A 19675-nucleotide genomic window follows, 5' to 3' on the forward strand; every position below is an offset into this window, starting at 1 on the left:
AAAGAGGAAGTTTTGTTTACTTCTTTTTGTTTTTTAGAAAATAAAAGAAGGATGATTGACACTCTAGTTGCGAAGAAAGAGATTTAACAAAAGAAAGAGATTTAATAGAGATTTTATATTTCACTGCTATAATGAGTCATTGATTGAGAGATTTAGCGTTTAGTTTGCTTGTGGTATAAGTAATGTCTACTTGTGCAAGAAAGTTGCATGTTCACGATCTTTTTCTGATCAACAGATCGATTACAATGAACAAACGTATAAATCCCTTGGAAAGTAGGACATCTAAAAGCAATTTCATGCGTGTTCTTCAAGAAACCTTTAGTAGAAGGAGAAAATCACCGTCTCTTATAAGCCTAATGTCGTCAATTTGGGCACCTTCTCTCGTCAGGATCTTTGTGGCTACGAATCCCAGCTTCTTCTCACCAATTTCAATTAACTCTTCCAGAGAATCTGGTAGCTTTACCAATTTACCAGAGGAGGAAGCCTCACCACTGATTGTCACTCTCGCCGGATAAACCTCACCAACTCCTTGACTTCTAGTGCTTCTTGGAGGTGCTCCTCCTTCATCACCTGAGGAATTAAGAGAAAAAGTATCTCTTACTGTTTAATGATCATAATAATGATAATAGAGTAGTTTTCGTTCCAATGGGAGGGAGCAAGAGGCTTTTTACCAGTGTTTGCAGCCGACATGATACCAAACAGCGAGTTCTTGAAATTACTGAGCTTCTTTCTCTGAGAGACAGCTCGAACGAAAGGCATGGCTTCCCTTGAACGGTGGTGAGTCATTACAGGCTCGCTACTATGCTTCATCAATGGTTTAATATCTGGGGTACCAGAAACAGATTTCGGTTTCTTCTCCACTGGTCTCTGACTATCAAACAAAGCTTTAATGTCTACATGTCCTTGATGCTCAGCAAGACCACGAGCCGTCCAACCGTAAACATCTGGCATGTCCATATCAGCTCCTTGCTCTAACAAGAACTCCACAATCTCCATGTTTCCTTCTGATACTGCTCTGTGCAAAGCTGTGGTTCCGTTGCTATCTGGGAGTGAGATATCTCCGCCGAATTTTACAATGTCTTTGAGTGCATCTAAGCTGTTTTGTTCAACAGCTAGGCAAGAGAAATAGCCAACTGTGTCGAAGCTTAGCGTTGCTCCGTTGTCTGATAAGAGTTTCGCTATTTCTTCATGTCTCCCAATGATTGCCTCCCATAAAGGTACATTACCTTCTGAATCTGCAAAAGGAGTTTAGCAATTACTAGACCAGTAACGCATTATATCTATATGCGCTAAAATAATGGACTCATGAAAGCTTTGTGAGACTATACCTCTAATGTTAGGATCTGCTCCGTGCTCCAGAAGTAATACAACACAATATTGGCTTCCTTTTGATGCTGCTATATGCTGAAATATATAATACAGATTGAGAGTAAGCATCTTGAACAAATTTTGAAATGAAGAGGGATATGATGGTTTGTTTATACAGAGGATTCCGGAGGCTGACCAGTGCGGTTCGGCCGTTCTTATCGGTTTCATTAGGGTTTGAGCCTCGTTTAAGTAACTGATGCAGAAGTAAATCGTCTCCTCTTGCTGCTGCAAAACATAGGCTGAGAGGTAAATCCATCTTCCCTTGAGCCAACATATGTTCTGTATCAGCCAAAATGCCTTTCATCACTGGATCCTCGGAGTCTTTCAGATGCTGCATTTAGACCAAAACATTTCTCATATGAGCCAAAAATAGTAAACCCGCTACAGAAATTTGTGTAAGTCACTATGCGTTTATAAGGAAATAGCTTTCGGACAAACCTGAAGAAGATTATTCATAATGATTGCCCCATCACCAACATTTGCCTGAACAAGGTTTAAGAATGACGTACGGTTTAGACGGAGCAATTGACTCAATCGCTTGGTACGAACTGTGAACAACTGTGGCCTGTAACATAGCACCCCAACTTCACCAAAAACATGACCTGTCTGTGCTTCACCAACTACCTGCAATGCATACACATATCACATCTTGAAACTGACACAAATCACATCTTAAAACAATATTACAAGGAAAATAACAATGCAGCTATTACCTGATCCACTCCATTCACAGATGCAATGATCTCCTGTGAAATAGTTGAAATGTCATCTAACTATAAAATGTACATGGAGAAGTAGAATTGTTCATCTGATATAAGCCAAGAAAACTTACAACAGCTCCGGTCACCATTATATAAAAGTCTGTTGGTGCTTCATTCCTCAAAAGCACATCTTCTTTGGGAGGAAAATACTCGGCCTTCATCTCAGAGACCTACATAATATCATATGGTTAAAACGTGTGTTTCATCAAAGGAAGCTGTTTAAGTAGACAACTGTAGTTATGGAAAAACATACCAGCTGAAACAGGAGATCATTAGATATTCCATGGAACAAGTAAATCTTGTCAACAACTTCGTAGAACAGATAATGTGATATGCTGGAACGAATAGCTTTGGGGAGGGAATCGATAATTTCTTGCTGCCGTAGGCCTTCAGAATCGGTTCTGTACCTCAAAGACAAATGAGCTACCATCTGTTCTTGCAAGCGCACTGGAAGATTGTTCCTCTGAGCAAACGCCGAGGCAGCTTGGATGGTATCTCTCTGAAATAGTGAAATTGAACAAGATAGATTTTATTGATTAAATCTAGCATGAAGATAAGAAAAATGCGTTAAATGTTTTGTGAGTTCTTGGAATAATGTGTCTGAATTGTACATATGAAAGGAGAAATGAGCAATTAATCAAACCATAAACAGAACTTACAAAGTTTACGGTGCGACTGGTCACATGAACCACCAAGTTGGTCATATTACCAATGATATAAGCTAACAAGCCAAGATTAAAGACCATGTAGCAGAGAATGAAGGCCCTCTCTCCCGCATTATTACCATGTATATCACCATAACCCGTTGTTGAGAAGGTGGTTATGGACCAATACATTGCTGTAACATACCGGATAAGCAAAGAAACCTTAGTCCAGTTTGGCTCCGCAAGTGCCATAAACGTCTGTGAAGGGTCTGGGTAGTGTGCAGCAATAGAGTAGCAGAAGCAGGCGCCACAATGAATCACGAAGAGAGCAACCTACATTACAACCATCAACGTCTTAAAACTAAAGCAAACAATATATATCTATTTAATGTAAGATCTGAGTACAGATTAAGTTACTAACGAGGAGAAGCTTCGTGCATCGAACCCAAAAGTAGTTGTATTTCCGATCTTTCTCCAACCTGATTATTACAATAAGGAAAAGAAGAGCTAGATGATCAGTCTCATCAGTATCATAGAGATTTTGTATACATATTATAATGGATATATACATTGATACACATTCCAATATATCTCACCTGGCAAAACAATTACTGACCCTGCGCAGACGCCAAAGACGCAGCATACTGAAAATCCCATATCCTTGAATAGTCTTATGCAGTAAGCTGGCAAAAAGTTCGTAAGGAACTGTAGATACCACATCAAAAATCAGCCAGGTCGAGGTATATCTCCAAGCAATTCTCTTGGGATCATCGACTAGGAGATAAGTTGCCTTGTCCAAGAAGGCAACAAAGAATGTGAGAACGATATCGACAGCAAAGAATCCGTTGACAACGTTATCTAGAACACTGAGAGGTGCTCTTGGCGTTTGCAAGAAACCAAACTCAAAAGGCGAAGCCCACGCTGTGTAGAGCACCAACAACACTAGAAACCAATCCCACGCTCTGAAAAAAATCTCAACATTATGCAGCTCATCATCACTGATACTATCATAGACACAATGACATAGAGGAAACAGAGCGAAAATTAAAACTAAGAGATCATCAAGGACTTATTGCATGTCCCTTTAACGCGAGCAATTCATCGAAATTGTGAAATAGTTTCACAGATTTGGAAAGTATTAGCTACAATGGAGTAAAAATTAGGGCAGAAAATTCTCTCCAGAAATTATCAGAAGAGGGGAAAAGAGAAGCAAAGCATGCAGAGAGAACAAAAATATCAATGCAAGATTGATGTAAAATCTAAAACCAGGCTCAGCAATGTTTTATATATAAGATTTCAAGAAAAACAAAGAATCAGCTAGCAGATAACCAGATATAGTCATCGTCGTACCTGTAGCGAGGATCAAAGGGAGAGACGATGAAGCAGCGGAGCTTGACGTGGCGGCCGGTAGAGCGAGAATTGACACCGAGCGGAGGAAGAAGGCCTTTGCTAAAGCTATAGTGACTCATTGTCCCTTCTATCGATACATGCTCCGCCGCCACATCCTCCGCCTCCTTGATTGCTCCACCGTCGTGTTTCTCCGGCCAAAACCACACCTTCTTCTTCTTATCCATATTCCGATTCGATCCTACACTCTTTCTCTCTCGGCGATTTGAAACAGACCCTCGAAAAGATTTTTAGCTGAAAATACGTTCACGCTCCGTTGTCGAGAGAAGAAGAAGCGCACACATGCGTTGGTCTCCTTCCGATGCCGTTGCTCTAAACTTGGTGTGACCTTCTGTGTTTCTCTGTGTTTTTTCTTTACCCTTTTTGCCCCTCCCTAACTGCCTTCCCTCGCTCCTTATTTATTCATCATCGCTCTGCTACATAATTAATAAAAAAAAAAAGGAATAATTTCCCCTGTTTTTGTGCGTAATAAAAAGAAGAATTTCCATTATGTCTTACATTTCTTACCATATAAAAGTAGATACGTTTTGAGAAAAGAGAAAAAATCTAGATTAGTTTGACGAGGAGTTACGAGCCATTGAACGCATGGAGTAATTGTAATCTACCTACCTTATTAATTGTAAGTGTCAAAATCATTTACTTCTTTCTTAGTCATAAAGTAAAAAGAATTTTACAATCTGAAAAATTAAGAAGTACCCTAAAAATACAATAACTTTACGGTTCAAAAAAAATATAATAACTTTGAAATGAAAAATATCACAAAATGTAGGTCTAACAAGGGATTATATAAGACAAAAGTTCAGGAAGAGTTATGTTTTAAATCATTTAGGTTTCAATCCTCAATTTTCGAAAACTTTTCTGAATCTAAAACTTGTTGTTTTTATTAAATTCTTAGATTTTGTGGTAGTTTCGAAAATAATTATTTATCAATCTTTATCTTGTTGTTTCATTGTATGATAAGATTTGTATACATAATTGTATGATAAGTTGGTACTATTCTGCTACAAAAAAAAACATGATTATTTTCCCAAAGATATATAAGTCTTAATTCTATCCAAGAAAAAATAGGGTATAAATCTTAATTCAACTTAAAAGCATTTATCCATTTTCAAAGTTTTTTCTATCCTTTTTAACTCATTTGGGAATGAACGAATACATATATACGTGACAGGACCCAATAATACGAAGTCGAAAAATGAGCATATTAGCTGGGCCACAAAGGCCCAAAAAAGCAAACACGGCGTCGTTTACCGTTGTAAATTTGTCCACTTAATTTCTCTCCCAGATGTTGAACATCTAAACGAAGGAGCAGCTTTGCTTTCATTGGCACAAGAGAAAGCTGTTGCGCAATCGGTTAGAGAGACTCAGAGAAAATGTCGAAGCTTCTGGAAACGTTCATCGATCCAAAGAAGAACTTCCTCGCTCGTATGCATATGAAAGCCATATCGACTCGCCTTCGAAGATACGGTCAGATCTCTCTCGAAAACCCTAATTTCTGAATCTGGATTTGTTGTCAATAGAGCTCTATGAGCGAATCTTTTTTTTGACTGATTCTGATTCTGCTCCGTGTGTCTGGGTTTGACATTTTTGGTTGGATCGAACTGTTCAGGTCTCAGGTACGATGATCTTTACGATCAATATTACAGTATGGACATAAAAGAGGCCATGAACAGATTGCCCAGGGAGGTCGTTGACGCTCGTAACCAGCGTCTCAAGCGTGCCATGGACCTCTCCATGAAGCACGAGTACCTCCCCAAGGATCTTCAGGTACTCGTCATATTCCACTTGTATTTAGTTGTTTGCTTCCCGCTGAAAATTGATTTTCTTAGAAGCGATATGCGAATGTTAGGTGACCGAGGAATTTGAGCAAAACTATGTATTGAATGTTATATTATCATTGAAGGCTACAAGTCCCGCAATGAATTTTAGATTCAGAAATTTTGTTGGAGATTGAAATAAATATTAAATTTTGAAAATCCGAAATTAATATTAGTCATGGGTGTTCTTGTGTTAGTGGAGCTTAGGTGTATATTACTCTGTTAAGCATTCTTTTTTGCATTGTGCAACTTCTTATTTGAGGTCGTAATTTCATATACAGGAAAAACAGACCCCATTCCGTGGCTATCTTCAGGAGATGCTGGCTCTTGTAAGTTACTTTTGATGAAATTATCTCTAAATACTTATCTGCATAAGGAAGTAGGAATAATAATCAAACGCACTTTAGTTTTTCAATAGCATTTCTTTTTCCTCCTTGTAGTATAGTTTCCTTGTTTTGTCCTGTCTGCTGATCATTTCTTGCGTTCGCATTCTCGTTATAACCATACTGCCTTATAAAATGATTGAAACTTTGAGATGCATAAATTTTCCTTCATTGGTTGTAGCAAAATATTGTCCAGATTTTCTGGTTTCCTATTCTAGAGTGTTACATCAGGGAGAACACTATTTGCAATGTTTTAATAGTGACTGAGTTTAAAGATGGATCATCATTATCATCACTGTGTTTATGCTATGCTTTGCAGGTTGAGAGGGAAAGAAAGGAACGAGAGGCCTTGGGAGCTCTGCCACTCTACCAGCGCACGATCCCTTAAGCATCCTTTTTCCATTTCTTGTGATCAACGCTGCTTTTCTTCATAAATATTCTCGCCAAATGGATTACATTGGTATTTTGGTAATCACTTTCTGAACAGAGCTATTTACATTGATAAGTCTTGTGATAGTTTCCCTAAATGGGTATGTTGCTATTTACATTTTGCGCTTCCTGGCTTAAATAAAATCGACGATGCAACTCAAGTCTGTCTCGATGTTTTTTATTTCCTTGGTTTGCTTCGATGTGCTATACTGCTATTTATATGATAGGTTTCTCAGAGGCTTTTAAGTTTTATTTATTGACATGCCATGACTCCATAGTTGAAGCTAGATGCACGAATTTGGCTATTGGGACCGGCAATGTTCTTGCATTGACATTTTCATGTGAGAAATTAATGGGAGAGTTGTGGTTTAATTAGGCACCGATAAAGCCAGTTCTTGGTATCCAAATTTAAGAAATATGATAATACTACATTTTAGTTTGTGTTGGGTTTTTGGAATAATATATAGAATCAGTGTAAAATGGAATGTAGTTTGGTTCGTTAAACAAAACCGAATAGGGAAAAGGTAGCGTTGAGAAACTTAATTGGAAAAAGCTTTTGGTCCCTTTAGTCTAATTATTAATTAGATTAATGATTTCAAGCATATCAACCCGTGTACTCGAAAAACCACCAGTTCAATTTTCATCAGCATATTTCTAGTGCAAACATATGTAAAGTTCTTGCATGTGTGTTCTAAGATCGGTCTCTGGCTATGAGATGAACATATTCGAAAATAAAAATCTAACGTTGAGTTCAAACACAATCATATACAAACTAAATCTGATTAATAGAGAAAATATCCGGCGAGTGAAAGAAAAGTGAAGGATATCCACATGACGACATGAGTTTGCACTTTTGAGCATATCGAAATTGGGAAATGAAACATGTGATTTCAAAACAACAGATTATATATATATAATTTACAAGATATAAAACATTCATATGATAGAGAACCATGTTATGTATATATAATTACTAGTTTACTACTATTTGCGAGGATTCATTTCATTACAATATATCCACAAAAGAACATTTGCATGTGAGTGTGTAGACTGGGACACAGGTCTTTAATAGATTCAGGCCAGATCTCTTCTTTAGTTACCCATCTCCCTCTCTGTCCCCTTCTTTACCCTTGTCTCCTCCTTTTCTTTTGCTATCTTTCACAGCTTCTATACATATAGATTTTAATTGAAGGGAGAATAACAACAACATTGGATGAGTTGAGAGATAACAGTGAGATTTTTATCACGTCACATTTTTCATTATTCCATGATGAAGTTTTTTAGTTTGAAAATCTAGGCTAATTTGACGGTCACGAAGATGATAAAAAAAGTTCCACATTATGCAGCTCCCAAAATTAGTTTTGGCTTCAACATAGAATTTAGCGTGAATATGAATAAATTGATAAGTTTGTTTAAAACATTGAGAAGTTGATAGTATGTGTCGTGGACAGAGAGCATGCGATTAGATCTTGGATGGTCCATTGGAGTGAAAATTAAGGTTGTATTTGTACACAAGGTGGGTACTTATTACTGACAGAGACATATACATATTGGTTTTAGAGATTGGTTTATGTGGTTCTTTAATTTTGAAAACTATTTCATTGGTTTCTTTATTTAACTTTGGATGTCTCTTTTAAGACACAAAAAAATGATTGATTACGTTGTACTTACCTGTGGAGTGTGTGTGGACCGTTGAAGTCGGTTGCATGTGAACTTTAATGAAAAACTTAAAAAATATTAAAGTTTGCTTAATGACATTTCTTAATTAGCAATGTTTGTTCACTTAAAAATTTTGCGCTTTTATTTTGTCTTATAAATTTTTATTTGCTTTTAAACCTAAAAAATTAAGACTATTAGACAACACTCTAGTCGATGAAACAGAGGTTATTTTTTTTGCGTCAAAAGAAACATCGAATGACTTCGTCAAAAGACTCATCGTGAGACAGGCATGTCAAAGTGTCTTCCACTGTTCCACGTGGATAGTCCAGTTTTCGATCAGATGTTCTTATAGAATTAGAGAATTGAATTAAGAAGTCAATCCTTTTGACGGCTGTCTTGTCTGTTTCTTTTATGTATTCACCGTTATTTCGCTCCATTCAAACAATTGAATTTACTATAACTCGTTTCATTTTTTCTATCAGCATTCTCTCTACTCTACTTTTATAAGTACTTTTTTCTTTTGCAAATCCTTTAAAAAAAAGATTTTTATTTTTGTTTATCGCATAACAAAATGAGTTACATATACAAGTGCATTCATTCTAAGATCAGATCAGTCATGTGACATCGTAATTATAACAGTGGCTTTATAACTAGATAGGTATTATAATCGATATATACTTTGAACCATTAGATAATAATTATTAATTTGATGTTTTAGGCGTATATATAAATAAAACATAATCTAAAACAACAAAGATGTATATGATATTATTGCCGTTGCCACCAAAATGTAGTAGAGTTCTCATGTCCCAATTTTAGAACTTCTAATTTTACTAAGTTAAATATTTTAACTAGTTTTGCAACCAGGAAAGACGATAGTCTTAACATTAAAACCAAAAAAAAAGAGAGACAATAGTCATATTTTCATTTCGTAAGAGTTGGTCCACTTTCCCATGCATGCATGTCTATCTATTTCTCTTTTTATAGTATTTTTTTCCGCTAGTATCAAGCCAAACTTAAATAAATATGCGACCCCGAATTTTTTTTTTTTTTTGACATCCCGATTTATAAAATCATAATTTTAGTTTAACCACAAATACAAAGATAGTAAAACTCAGCCACAAAGTTTTCAACTGACTGAAGATGATAAGTCCACTTATATATCATACATTTCAAACACAATGAGTCCACATTTCAAACACACATATATATATATATATATGTGTGTGTGAATTGATTGAAATTAAGAACTGTGTGATACTCTCTCACAATTTGAATGCTCAATAGATATACACATTTGTGATATGTATACGAAGTCTATAGATGGATATGCTTAAGAAACATGTTAGCAACGAATGCATGTTACAGATATTTAAGATATTATACAACTAACTTATCAATGCATGTGTATGTATTTATAAGCACGCACGCATTATGTTTTGTTAGTACAATAATTTGTGCAATAAAAGCACCGCTTAGAGAGTCGGTGGCCTTATTTGCAGTGATCCATTATACTTCTGACGCGGCAGAGACAAAATTCGATTATTCTCAGTTTGTTTAATATCATATCACTCTACAGTATTTATATCGTGGATCAGATTTGCAATTGACTACTCGAGGGAAGGATAAATCCATTTTATAATTCTTCTCTTTTTGTGGATGTTTTTTTTTCATATTTTTTTGTCAACAGGTTTTCTCATATTCTGGTTTCGTACTAATTACATCCGAATTATTTGATCAAAAACATTGTTAATCATCTTGTTAAATCGTTTTATTAATCCGCGGAAATGAGCCCTATAATTGTTTCATTTAATTAGTCACTTTTTTTAAAAAAAATTTGAACTGAAATCGTAGGCTTCGTAGCGATCGGGAGTCACCAATCAAACCCGTGAAAGAACCTGAGCCATATGCCTTGCTGTGGATTTGGCACACAGTTCAAGCTTTTGATACAACTCCACCTTTGGATTTGGTTTGTTTAATGTTTCTATATATTTATACTATTCGTTATATGTATGTGATAGGATAATTCAGAACATAAGTAACTTTAACTTGTGGCGATGCGAGAACCAATGTCAAACAGGCATGTGATAGACCGCATTGTCCCACATTTTTTGTCTTCTTTCACCTCCGCAATTATATTACCATTACTCACATATTTACGTTTTACCAAATCGCAATTAAACCTATATATATAGCTCATGATTGTTCAGTTAATAATCTATTTTTGGGTTATCTGCCAAAAAGAAAGATATCGTAACTCAAAGCATCAATAGTTATTATGAATAAGATAAAACTTGGAAAAGAAATATATGTGTTAGTCCATAACAACTTTTTTTTTAACATTTTAGTCCATAGATCTTTAAACACTAGTTGTGATATCTTGCTCAAAAAATAGTTTTTTACTTAAGATTTAGCGGCTGAAGTTAAGTTTCGATTTTTTTTTTTTTTCTTTTTTTTTTTAAGTTTCGAAATTTTGATGGAATCGGGGTTTTAAAATTACAGTAATATGCCCTTCGCAACACTTTGCCATGGAATCTTGGCCATTTGCGATGATTGTACGACAAGAATTTCGTTATAAACCCCAAAAAAGTAAGTAAATTCGACAGTGTTATTTAGTCAAACCTTCTAAGACAAAGTGACCCATTTCCAAGGAACGATGAAAATTTTAAAAAGGGACCAATGTTGTTCCGACAACAGTTTTTAGTGGCAAAGTCGGAATTTAAGCCGAAGGCAAGGGTTTTTTCTTTTACAACTTTGAATATAAAGAGCTCTCTCCTCCTCGTTCACCTCCACTTCACTGAGCATTTCCTTCTCTCGCTCGCTCTTCTCCAAAGTAATCTTACTTCTCGAAGGTCATAATACTTTGTGGAGTTGTGTTATTGAAAAATAGAAAGAAATGAAAGAGAAGGGAGTGGTAATGCTTCTTCTACTTTACTCGATCTTCCACGTTGCCTTTTGCTTCAAAGATGGTACGTGCTTAATTTATTATTTTCTTTTGCATACAAATCTCGCATTTTCCTATCTATAAATTAGCCAAACCAAAAAAAAAAAAAAAAAACAGTCGTCAACTATTAAAACCAAGTCTAGTATTACGTGATAAATAAAAGAAATACGGCAATCTATCTTTTAATCAAGATATTAATTTTCTTTCTTTGTGTATCATCATCATAGACTAGGATTATTAAACCAGTCAACAAACCAGAATAAATTGCTACAAAAAAAAAACAAAACAGAATAACTTTGTGAAATTAAATAAGAAAAAAATATACTTAAGAGAGAATAATGGATGTTACAGTGAGACAGATCTGTAAATGCACATGGTGTTTGTCAATGGTTTACAATATCATCACATTTTTATTAATATTATTATTATATTATAGTAATTTGAATATTTCATCTTTCAGAATCATCATAGAGACATAGATCATAGATCTAAAATAGCAAAACCATTATTCATTAGACATTCCCATGTTAAACAAAAGTGAAAATGTACTTAACTAGAATCATTGTCACCATTACGTCTACTAGTTCCAAAACTGTGTACAGAGAAAATGTTGATTTTCATTCAGTTATTACATTTATATGTATACTATTACTACGTACCCTTATCAGAAATCGTAACGAACCTTATATGTAACAAATTATAATCTAAGTTGATGTATTGTTATATAGAAAGAATTACAAATATCAAATTCTAAATATCCAAATATACATGATCTAGCTATGCATATTAATGAGATCTCAAATCTAACTTTTTCCAGATCTTACTAAAAAAATATAAATAAAAAACAGGACTACTACCAAACGGTGACTTCGAACTAGGTCCACAACATTGGGACATGAAAGGAACACAAGTGATGAACAAAACAGCAATCCCAAAGTGGGAACTCTCAGGGTTCGTCGAGTACATTCCCTCAGGACACAAACAAGGAGACATGATCCTCGTCGTACCTAAAGGCGCTTTCGCAGTGCGTCTAGGCAACGAAGCATCGATCAAACAGAAGATCAACGTTAAAAAAGGGTCTTACTATGCGATCACGTTCAGTGCGGCTCGAACATGCGCACAAGACGAGCAGCTAAACGTTTCTGTAGCTCCTCGCCACGGAGTGATGCCGATCCAAACAGTGTATAGTAGTTCAGGTTGGGATCTTTATTCGTGGGCGTTTAAGGCACATAACGATTACGCAGAGATTGTGATACATAATCCAGGTGTTGAGGAAGATCCTGCTTGTGGCCCACTTATTGATGGTGTTGCTATCAGAGCTCTTTATCCTCCTCGTCCCACCAACAGTGAGTCTTGTGTTGCAACTTCATCAATATTGGGTGTCGTTTTATTACAAAATATTCTTGATGGGTCAAATACGGAAATATCTAAGACTCGTGGGGTCATTTTTAATTTATAATTTTTAATTTTGTTTGGTTGCAGAGAACATTCTGAAGAACGGAGGATTCGAGGAAGGCCCATGGGTTTTACCCAACTCATCATCGGGAGTTTTGATCCCACCAAATTCCATCGACGACCATTCTCCGTTACCGGGATGGATGGTCGAATCTCTTAAAGCCGTCAAATACATCGATTCCGATCATTTCTCCGTCCCTCAAGGCCGTCGCGCCGTCGAACTTGTCGCCGGGAAAGAGAGCGCCGTCGCACAGGTCGTCCGCACGATCCCGGGGAAAACATACGTCCTCTCCTTTGCCGTCGGAGACGCAAGCAACGCATGCGCTGGATCCATGATCGTCGAAGCTTTCGCCGGAAAAGACACGATCAAGGTGCCGTACGAATCGAAAGGGAAAGGAGGATTCAAGCGAGCGTCACTAAGATTCGTCGCCGTATCGGCTCGAACTAGGGTTATGTTCTACAGCACGTTTTACGCGATGAGGGAGGACGATTTCTCGAGCTTGTGTGGGCCGGTTATCGACGACGTTAAACTTCTTAGTGCTCGGAGGCCGTGAGCTGGCGGCGAGTTTTACATGGGAAACTGACGACGACCAATCGCGTATCGTGAGAAATTGGGCTTTTCTCGGGCCTTTAATGTTTTTCTTTTCAAACTTTAATTATCTGGTCACTCTAGTTGAGCAGGAGGGTTCGGCGGAGCAGTATGCAATTGTTTGGTCGGAAATCGGAATATATAAAGTTTATAATTTTTAAGTTGGGTCATTCTTATATATTCTCTAATTCTCTAATGATAAATCTATTCTTTAAAATTCGATTTATAAGAAGAAAAAGTTTAAATGATTAAAGGCACACACCAAAATCTTGTAGAATACTAAAGGGAAAAAAGCATGTTTCCGTAGTAAGCCATTAAGCCCAAACATGTTTAATCTTATTCTCCTCTCTGTTTGGTCGGAATGTATAACAAAGTTAACAATTTTAAAAGTTCTCGAATGGTAACCCCAAAACATGTTTTAAAATCATTTTTCCGGCTCTCCGTGTGGAAACCAGACAAAGCAGAAAGCAAAACCGTAGTAATATTATCACCAATACTCACCACAAGAGCAAACACCATCTTTCATATGGTGAAATCTCTTTGGATCTCGAGAAATCAACTTTCTCCCAACTATCTTCGACATCAGCTTCATTGCGTTATGGCAATCAACGCAGACACGTAAATTTTTCAGCACTCGTACATCAGAACGAGCAGGAGTTTCGAGAAACGACGAGATGCAAGCAAGTTTCTCGCTGTGGTTGAGAAGGTTTTCATCTTTACTCTCTTGGTCCACATCGTGCAATGCAAGTTTAGACTCAGGCACATAACCAATTTCCACCATATGCTCCTTCAAACCTTTCAATGCCATATAGAATTCTCTGTTCTCTGGAAGAGATGCATCTCCAGCCGACATACGTCCAAGCCTTGACTTTCCCCCTCTCGCCATTTTCTGTAACTTCTCTTTTGCTATGTCTGATGATTTAACCGGTAAAAGACCCGCCTTTGATTCTTTCTTCAGTCTACTTGCATCAAGCTGCTCGACCATATCTTGACACCGGTCACCGAGCTCTAAATCCCCGTGAACCCGTGAAAGGTTCATCAACGTTTCCCACAAATCAACATTTGGTTCCATCGATTCGACAAATCCCAAGGCTTCATCTAAATAACCAGGTTCCGCAAGCATTTTAACGAGGCTCACGTAATGTTCCATGGAAGGGATAATCCCGTAGTCTTTGTTCATCGACTCAAAGTGCAATAGTCCCTCGTCAATGTCACCAAGAACACCACACGCAAAGAAGATCTCTTTGAATATTTCGCCATCGGGTCTGTTTCCTTCTTCTTTAAAACGAGAAAACATATCAATGGCGTCTTCTCCTTGTCCATTCTTTGCAAAACACCTCATAATAGCGCACCAAGTCTCCGTATTTTTCCGAGGCATACTGTTGAAAACAGCTAATGCATCTTCCACAGACTCGCAACCTGAGTACATTTCTATTATCGAGTTGTAAGCGCTGATATCCAAAAGGGAAAACGAAGAAGTAGTAATAAACTCGTGAACAACTTTGGCCTCTTGTAAAGCTTGTGCATCCCCACATAGCTGTGCTAGCCACAAAAGCCTGGGAAAATCCACAATATAACCATCACTTCTCCATGACTTAATGATATCGACTGCTGTTTTCACTTTCCCTTGTCTGCAAATCGCATCCAATTCGTCCAATGAGCTATGACCAGTATTAGCTTGCTGAAAATGTGCACTTTCCTGGTTATGAGACTGGATTTGCAACTCATCAGGACTCTTCCGTGTCTGGCTATGTCCACCATTGTGAGAATCCCAGCTCTGGCTCGGTGCATTCCAGCTCTCCTGTGGAATTCCATTGCCATTACCATATGAAGAAGAATCACCACTACTTTGCCAATTCCCACTTTGATCCTGATTGTATCCGCTCGAACAGCTTTTATAAAACCCAGTCGGATTCTTCTGCCCAGAAACAGTGCGATGCTCTGGGTTTTTGCTGTGCCCATATGAATTCTGTTGAAACCCACCAAGGCACTGATCTCCATTTGTATAGCCAGTGTAATCTGAAGATGTACCCGTCGGACTTCCATTACTAGGGTTAACGAAACCCAATCTCTCCGCAGCTGTGCTCAGACTTCTCAACACAGGATCGATACATTTCAGGGAATCATACGAAACACAAAAAGAATAGCGTAGCTTACAGGTAGAGCCCAGAAGCGAAGCTCTCTTCGTGTATATCATTGGCGGGACAAAACCGGTTTACCGGAAATGGAATCTGCTCCGAGCTCACCAGAGAAAAAGATCAACACTGTAATCTGGGAAAGAATTCAAAAAGTTAAATCGGTAAACTTTTGCAGAGAAAGACGAAAAACAAATTTCGAATCAGAGAGTGTCACAAATCCAGACGATTCCAAAAACTTAAGTCCCACGATTTTTTTTTTTTCTTTTCTTAGTGAATCGTTGAAAGTCTGAAACTCGGAGGCGAGTGGATATTACGACCTAAACAGGTGATGAATTTACCAAGTATTCACATATAATTTTTTTTTTTTGATTAAATATTCGCATATAAATATTTATATTGAGACTCAACGACTACAATGATAGGAAAAAAACCTTTTAACTTAATTGTGTTTGTTTAAAAAAGTTATTTCCTAATTAAATTCTATTAAAGGTGATTTTTTCTGTATGCATAATAAATTGATCGAGAGAATTTTTTTTTAGTAAAAAAAAAAAATTATGTAACATGAAAGACTGTTCCTACTTCCTAGTTATCTGTAGAGTAAAAGATCAATGCAATAAAGCATTTACAAGAGGTCGAACATGAATAAAGCATGGGTCGGCCTCTGATTCTTGCACCATTCAGATGGCCAAGGGAGAAGTCGTAAAAAACCCCAGCATCAGAGTAAGGCTTCTAAAAGCACAAGGTCTGCATGCCCGGAACAAGGCGACACTGTTCCTGAAAAACGCAGGGTGAAATCAATAATGTCCAGAGGAATGACTAGGACAACTCACACCGTTATGCAACACACATTCATAGAGCTACCAGTAGAAACACCAGATAGATCAGTATATCAACACACAAGTGTTCCACAAAACGAGGAACATAACATCATACTCTACAAAATCGATATCAAAGAATATATGAACAGCCTTTCAAATATGATATCTCAGCGTATGTATACATGAATTTTTCTTTTAACTTCCTCCAGGAATTACAATAAAAGGAAACTAAGGGAAATCTGACAAAGCTGCATAAAAGAACACCATAATGAACCTCATAAACTTTCATTCTATTCAGAGTTTCCTTACATTACTTATATTCTGCTGTCTATACACTCAATATAAAATCCACTGGAAAAGAACAATATATGACAGTTGAATCCACATTGCGGGGAAAATATTTCCAGGACAAGTAGAAGATCAGACTTGACCATAAGAATCAAAAAGAAAAGAATGAATTCTGATTGATACTAGCAAAATTGACTGCGGGTACCAGCAGATATCAAATTTCTTACCTCCATCAAATGTTCATCATCTGATATATTAAGAGAAAGACGGAGATCAGTTAATGATGTTTCTTGTTCCCAACTTAGAGGGCCAGAAGCAAATAAGTCCCCCAAAGTACTGCGGTAAGTATATAGTTCCGACCTACAGGACCTTCTTACTCCATCACCCGAAGAATGTTTCCGCCTTACTTCTCCCGCAAGGCCACAAGAAGATTCAGCATCGCTGTTACATGAGTCTGCCTGTTGACTGGAGCCATCTAGCATAGAAGGTGGCATATTACTCTCATCATAACTAGTAACGCTACAACTACCAACTGAGCAAGCATCGCTATCATCACAATCATCAGCGACTACGTTTCCTGCACGAACACTCTCACTAAAACCTTTTGATCTTACACTGACCATTTGACAGCAACCAGTTTTGCGATTCTTAGAAGACGCTTCCAGTGATCGTATCTTCTTAGGGTTTCCTGTGCATGATTCAGCACATTCCGACCAGTTCTGAGAAAATGGCCTCTTCAGTATTCTAGCAGAGACAACACTAGGCTCGTGAAGAAGTATGCTGTTCATTTGAGGCTGTAGCTTCTGATGTACGTCTGATCCAGTCAGAGTGGATGACTTCACAGAACCTGATATCTGAGAAAATGATAACAAGACAGTTAGTCAACGTCTAAGGAACATTAGCTAATTTGTTATAGATTATTTCAAACAATTAATAACGTTAAGAGACTATGCAAATTTCCACCTCGAACCAGACCCAGAAGTTCTTAGAAATGGAAGAGGGAACATGTGCGTAGAGTTACATGACCAATCAGGAAGTCTTAATGGAGAAAAGAAAAAAAAAAGAAATTGACAAAGTACATTAGCTATAAAGAAGTGAAATGATAACATAAGATAAATGAAATTACCTTTCCAATTGCAACCCATCTCTCATCTTGCCAAGACTGTCGGGCCCTGAGGTTTACTTTGTGAAATGTAAATTCCGCTGGAGTCCCAAGTAACCGAACCACATAGTACTTTCCACATAACTCTTCTCGAACTGTGGCAGCTTTCCAGGAAAAGTTATCAAGAACTTCCACCAATTCACCAGTCTCCCATCTCTCTACATCCACTTGTGGAGGACACGGCCTAATTATCTTGCGTGGAACTTTCTCCATTACAATCTCCTGTTGTGCAAGTTGGAAAGAGTAATAACTAACATTGTAGGTATGTCCATTACCCGAGATAATCTCAGCACATCGCCACGCACCATAAGGTGCCTCTTTGTTGCTAAATACCTCAACTCTACTTCCTTTTCTGAATCTCATGATAAATCACTCCTTCGACTTTATTATACCTGTAAAAATGAAAAATCTCTATGAGCGCTACTTTCAAAATAAAAAGGCTAACATCTAAGACTGGAAAATACTCAAAGCAGATGATCTACATTCTTTAAAATGTTAAAAAAGATGCAATCTTAACCGTAACACAGATTTCAACAAAAGATTCCAAATAAATTCCGCTAAAAAGTATTGGTTTTGATGTAATAATACATAAACCCCCGAACACAAATTGTAAGAATCGGAAACAAAACAAGATGAATCAGTAAAATCATTCGTAAATAGAAATAAGAACCAACATAATCGCGATCATTCACAGGAAATACAAACAGATTAATCCAAACTCAGTTCCCAATAAATTCTTCAGATAATCCGTCCAAGGACAAACCAAAACAAGTTCCAAGCAATAAAAAGGAACCGTCAAGACAATAAACCAGCGAGGAACCTCGATCCAAGTTTTTATTAGAGATCAAGGGATGAACACCAACATTGAGACAACAAAAACATAGAAAAACAGAAAATTGAACAAGAGATCACCTTCTGGAATGTCTGAACGAGACTTGATCGCCGGAATTTTTCGGATTTCTCTCTAGATTTCTCAGATATCGTGATCGAAATATTGGAAGAGAAATTGGGGATTAGGGTTTCGGGTAATGGAAATATGGAAAGCAAATTGGGCGTTAAGAAATTTATATTTATTTTCTTCTTATTTTCGTGACGTGGGATTTAAGTTTTTTTTTTTGTACCAGAAATAGAAGACAACCAATATATTTTAATGACGGTTCGATTAGTATAAATATGTTTTACTCGCCTCCTTAGTGCGTGGTCACGCGCGTTAATTGTGTTTTAAAGTTTTTGATACTCCCCTTAATTTAAAGGCAGTTTTAACAGATCATGAATTGTTTTTTTGATATGTACACCTGTTAATAGTTATTTGATTTAATACAACCAAGTTAACAGGTGTTTTTGCTTTGCTCAAAACTGATATGTATAGCACACTCAAGTCTATCTCGTTTTGATTACGCAATAGATCTGTTCATCTTATACATATAATTGAATAACCTTATATATGAATTTTTGACAAAACTATTTCCTCACAGAACGAAGTTTATAGACCATTTATATGGAAATAACAGGTCATTACCTGAAATTTACAATTGGTCAATGCAACATTTACGTGGCAAAAACGTATATGCCCAAATTAATAAACGTAGAAAGTCACCTACACAATTAGAGGTCCTATTGATATAATCCGGATTATGTGATCTTCATAAATATCCTGTCATTACACACAATGAACGAATATAAGATCTTATACACACTTTTCTACGCTTTAATAATATTTTGATCAGTCCTTTTACGATCACAACATTTAAATCTTCACTCCAAACTCTGTAAAACTATAGATTTCTTTCGTTATTCACATCTCCTCAAACCA

At 36.9% G+C, this 19675-nt stretch overlaps 5 protein-coding genes across 6 annotated transcripts; 2 read left to right on the top strand and 3 right to left on the bottom strand.

The window, feature by feature from the left end:
- Window positions 1-144: 144 nt before the first annotated feature.
- LOC18029948 (probable potassium channel AKT5) lies at window positions 145-4538 on the bottom strand. The gene is made up of 12 exons (XM_006412407.2): window positions 4124-4538; window positions 3370-3735; window positions 3195-3252; window positions 2789-3106; window positions 2383-2628; window positions 2201-2299; window positions 2082-2114; window positions 1807-1992; window positions 1505-1699; window positions 1329-1404; window positions 672-1235; window positions 145-570 (listed from the first exon to the last, which is right to left on the bottom strand). The coding sequence occupies exons 1-12, from the start codon at window positions 4345-4347 to the stop codon at window positions 308-310; spliced, it is 2628 nt and encodes an 875-aa protein (XP_006412470.1). The 5' UTR covers window positions 4348-4538; the 3' UTR covers window positions 145-307.
- Window positions 4539-5413: 875 nt separating this feature from the next.
- LOC18029949 (cytochrome b-c1 complex subunit 7-1) lies at window positions 5414-6970 on the top strand. The gene is made up of 4 exons (XM_006412408.2): window positions 5414-5647; window positions 5790-5947; window positions 6279-6326; window positions 6700-6970. The coding sequence occupies exons 1-4, from the start codon at window positions 5554-5556 to the stop codon at window positions 6766-6768; spliced, it is 369 nt and encodes a 122-aa protein (XP_006412471.1). The 5' UTR covers window positions 5414-5553; the 3' UTR covers window positions 6769-6970.
- A 4289-nt stretch (window positions 6971-11259) lies between these two features.
- LOC18029950 lies at window positions 11260-13609 on the top strand. The gene is made up of 3 exons (XM_006412409.2): window positions 11260-11437; window positions 12261-12758; window positions 12895-13609. The coding sequence occupies exons 1-3, from the start codon at window positions 11365-11367 to the stop codon at window positions 13419-13421; spliced, it is 1098 nt and encodes a 365-aa protein (XP_006412472.2). The 5' UTR covers window positions 11260-11364; the 3' UTR covers window positions 13422-13609.
- A 153-nt stretch (window positions 13610-13762) lies between these two features.
- Window positions 13763-16285, bottom strand: LOC18029951 (pentatricopeptide repeat-containing protein At4g32450, mitochondrial). The gene is made up of 2 exons (XM_024149492.1): window positions 16233-16285; window positions 13763-15720 (listed from the first exon to the last, which is right to left on the bottom strand). Exon 2 carries the CDS (start codon window positions 15651-15653, stop codon window positions 13944-13946), a length of 1710 nt encoding a protein of 569 aa, XP_024005260.1. The 5' UTR covers window positions 15654-15720; window positions 16233-16285; the 3' UTR covers window positions 13763-13943.
- Window positions 16100-18906, bottom strand: LOC18029952. 2 transcript variants are annotated; one of them, XM_006412411.2, is made up of 4 exons: window positions 18775-18905; window positions 17827-18254; window positions 16928-17554; window positions 16100-16368 (listed from the first exon to the last, which is right to left on the bottom strand). In XM_006412411.2, exons 2-4 carry the CDS (start codon window positions 18223-18225, stop codon window positions 16324-16326), a joined length of 1071 nt encoding a protein of 356 aa, XP_006412474.1. In that variant the 5' UTR covers window positions 18226-18254; window positions 18775-18905; the 3' UTR covers window positions 16100-16323. The 2 variants fall into 2 exon arrangements, with proteins under 2 accessions (XP_006412474.1, XP_024005261.1); XM_024149493.1 differs by having other exon boundaries at window positions 16108-16362; window positions 18775-18906.
- Window positions 18907-19675: the final 769 nt, after the last annotated feature.

The sequence above is a fragment of the Eutrema salsugineum genome, unplaced genomic scaffold (genome assembly GCF_000478725.1).
Source record: "Eutrema salsugineum unplaced genomic scaffold, Eutsalg1_0 scaffold_1, whole genome shotgun sequence".
Classification (NCBI taxonomy): domain Eukaryota; kingdom Viridiplantae; phylum Streptophyta; class Magnoliopsida; order Brassicales; family Brassicaceae; genus Eutrema; species Eutrema salsugineum.

Coding starts and splice junctions, on each gene's coding strand:
- LOC18029948 (XM_006412407.2), bottom strand. CDS start 4,347: ATGGATAAGAAGAAGAAGGTGTGGTTTTGGCCGGAGAAACACGACGGT. Junction 3,107..3,194: donor GATGCACGAAGCTTCTCCTC/GTTAGTAACTTA, acceptor GTTGTAATGTAG/GTTGCTCTCTTCGTGATTCA. Junction 1,993..2,081: donor CTGTGAATGGAGTGGATCAG/GTAATAGCTGCA, acceptor TATGCATTGCAG/GTAGTTGGTGAAGCACAGAC.
- LOC18029949 (XM_006412408.2), top strand. CDS start 5,554: ATGTCGAAGCTTCTGGAAACGTTCATCGATCCAAAGAAGAACTTCCTC. Junction 5,648..5,789: donor GACTCGCCTTCGAAGATACG/GTCAGATCTCTC, acceptor CGAACTGTTCAG/GTCTCAGGTACGATGATCTT. Junction 5,948..6,278: donor ACCTCCCCAAGGATCTTCAG/GTACTCGTCATA, acceptor TTTCATATACAG/GAAAAACAGACCCCATTCCG.
- LOC18029950 (XM_006412409.2), top strand. CDS start 11,365: ATGAAAGAGAAGGGAGTGGTAATGCTTCTTCTACTTTACTCGATCTTC. Junction 11,438..12,260: donor TGCCTTTTGCTTCAAAGATG/GTACGTGCTTAA, acceptor AATAAAAAACAG/GACTACTACCAAACGGTGAC. Junction 12,759..12,894: donor TCCTCCTCGTCCCACCAACA/GTGAGTCTTGTG, acceptor GTTTGGTTGCAG/AGAACATTCTGAAGAACGGA.
- LOC18029951 (XM_024149492.1), bottom strand. CDS start 15,653: ATGATATACACGAAGAGAGCTTCGCTTCTGGGCTCTACCTGTAAGCTA.
- LOC18029952 (XM_006412411.2), bottom strand. CDS start 18,225: ATGAGATTCAGAAAAGGAAGTAGAGTTGAGGTATTTAGCAACAAAGAG. Junction 17,555..17,826: donor GATGGGTTGCAATTGGAAAG/GTAATTTCATTT, acceptor TCATTTTCTCAG/ATATCAGGTTCTGTGAAGTC. Junction 16,369..16,927: donor ATGATGAACATTTGATGGAG/GTAAGAAATTTG, acceptor TGCGTTTTTCAG/GAACAGTGTCGCCTTGTTCC.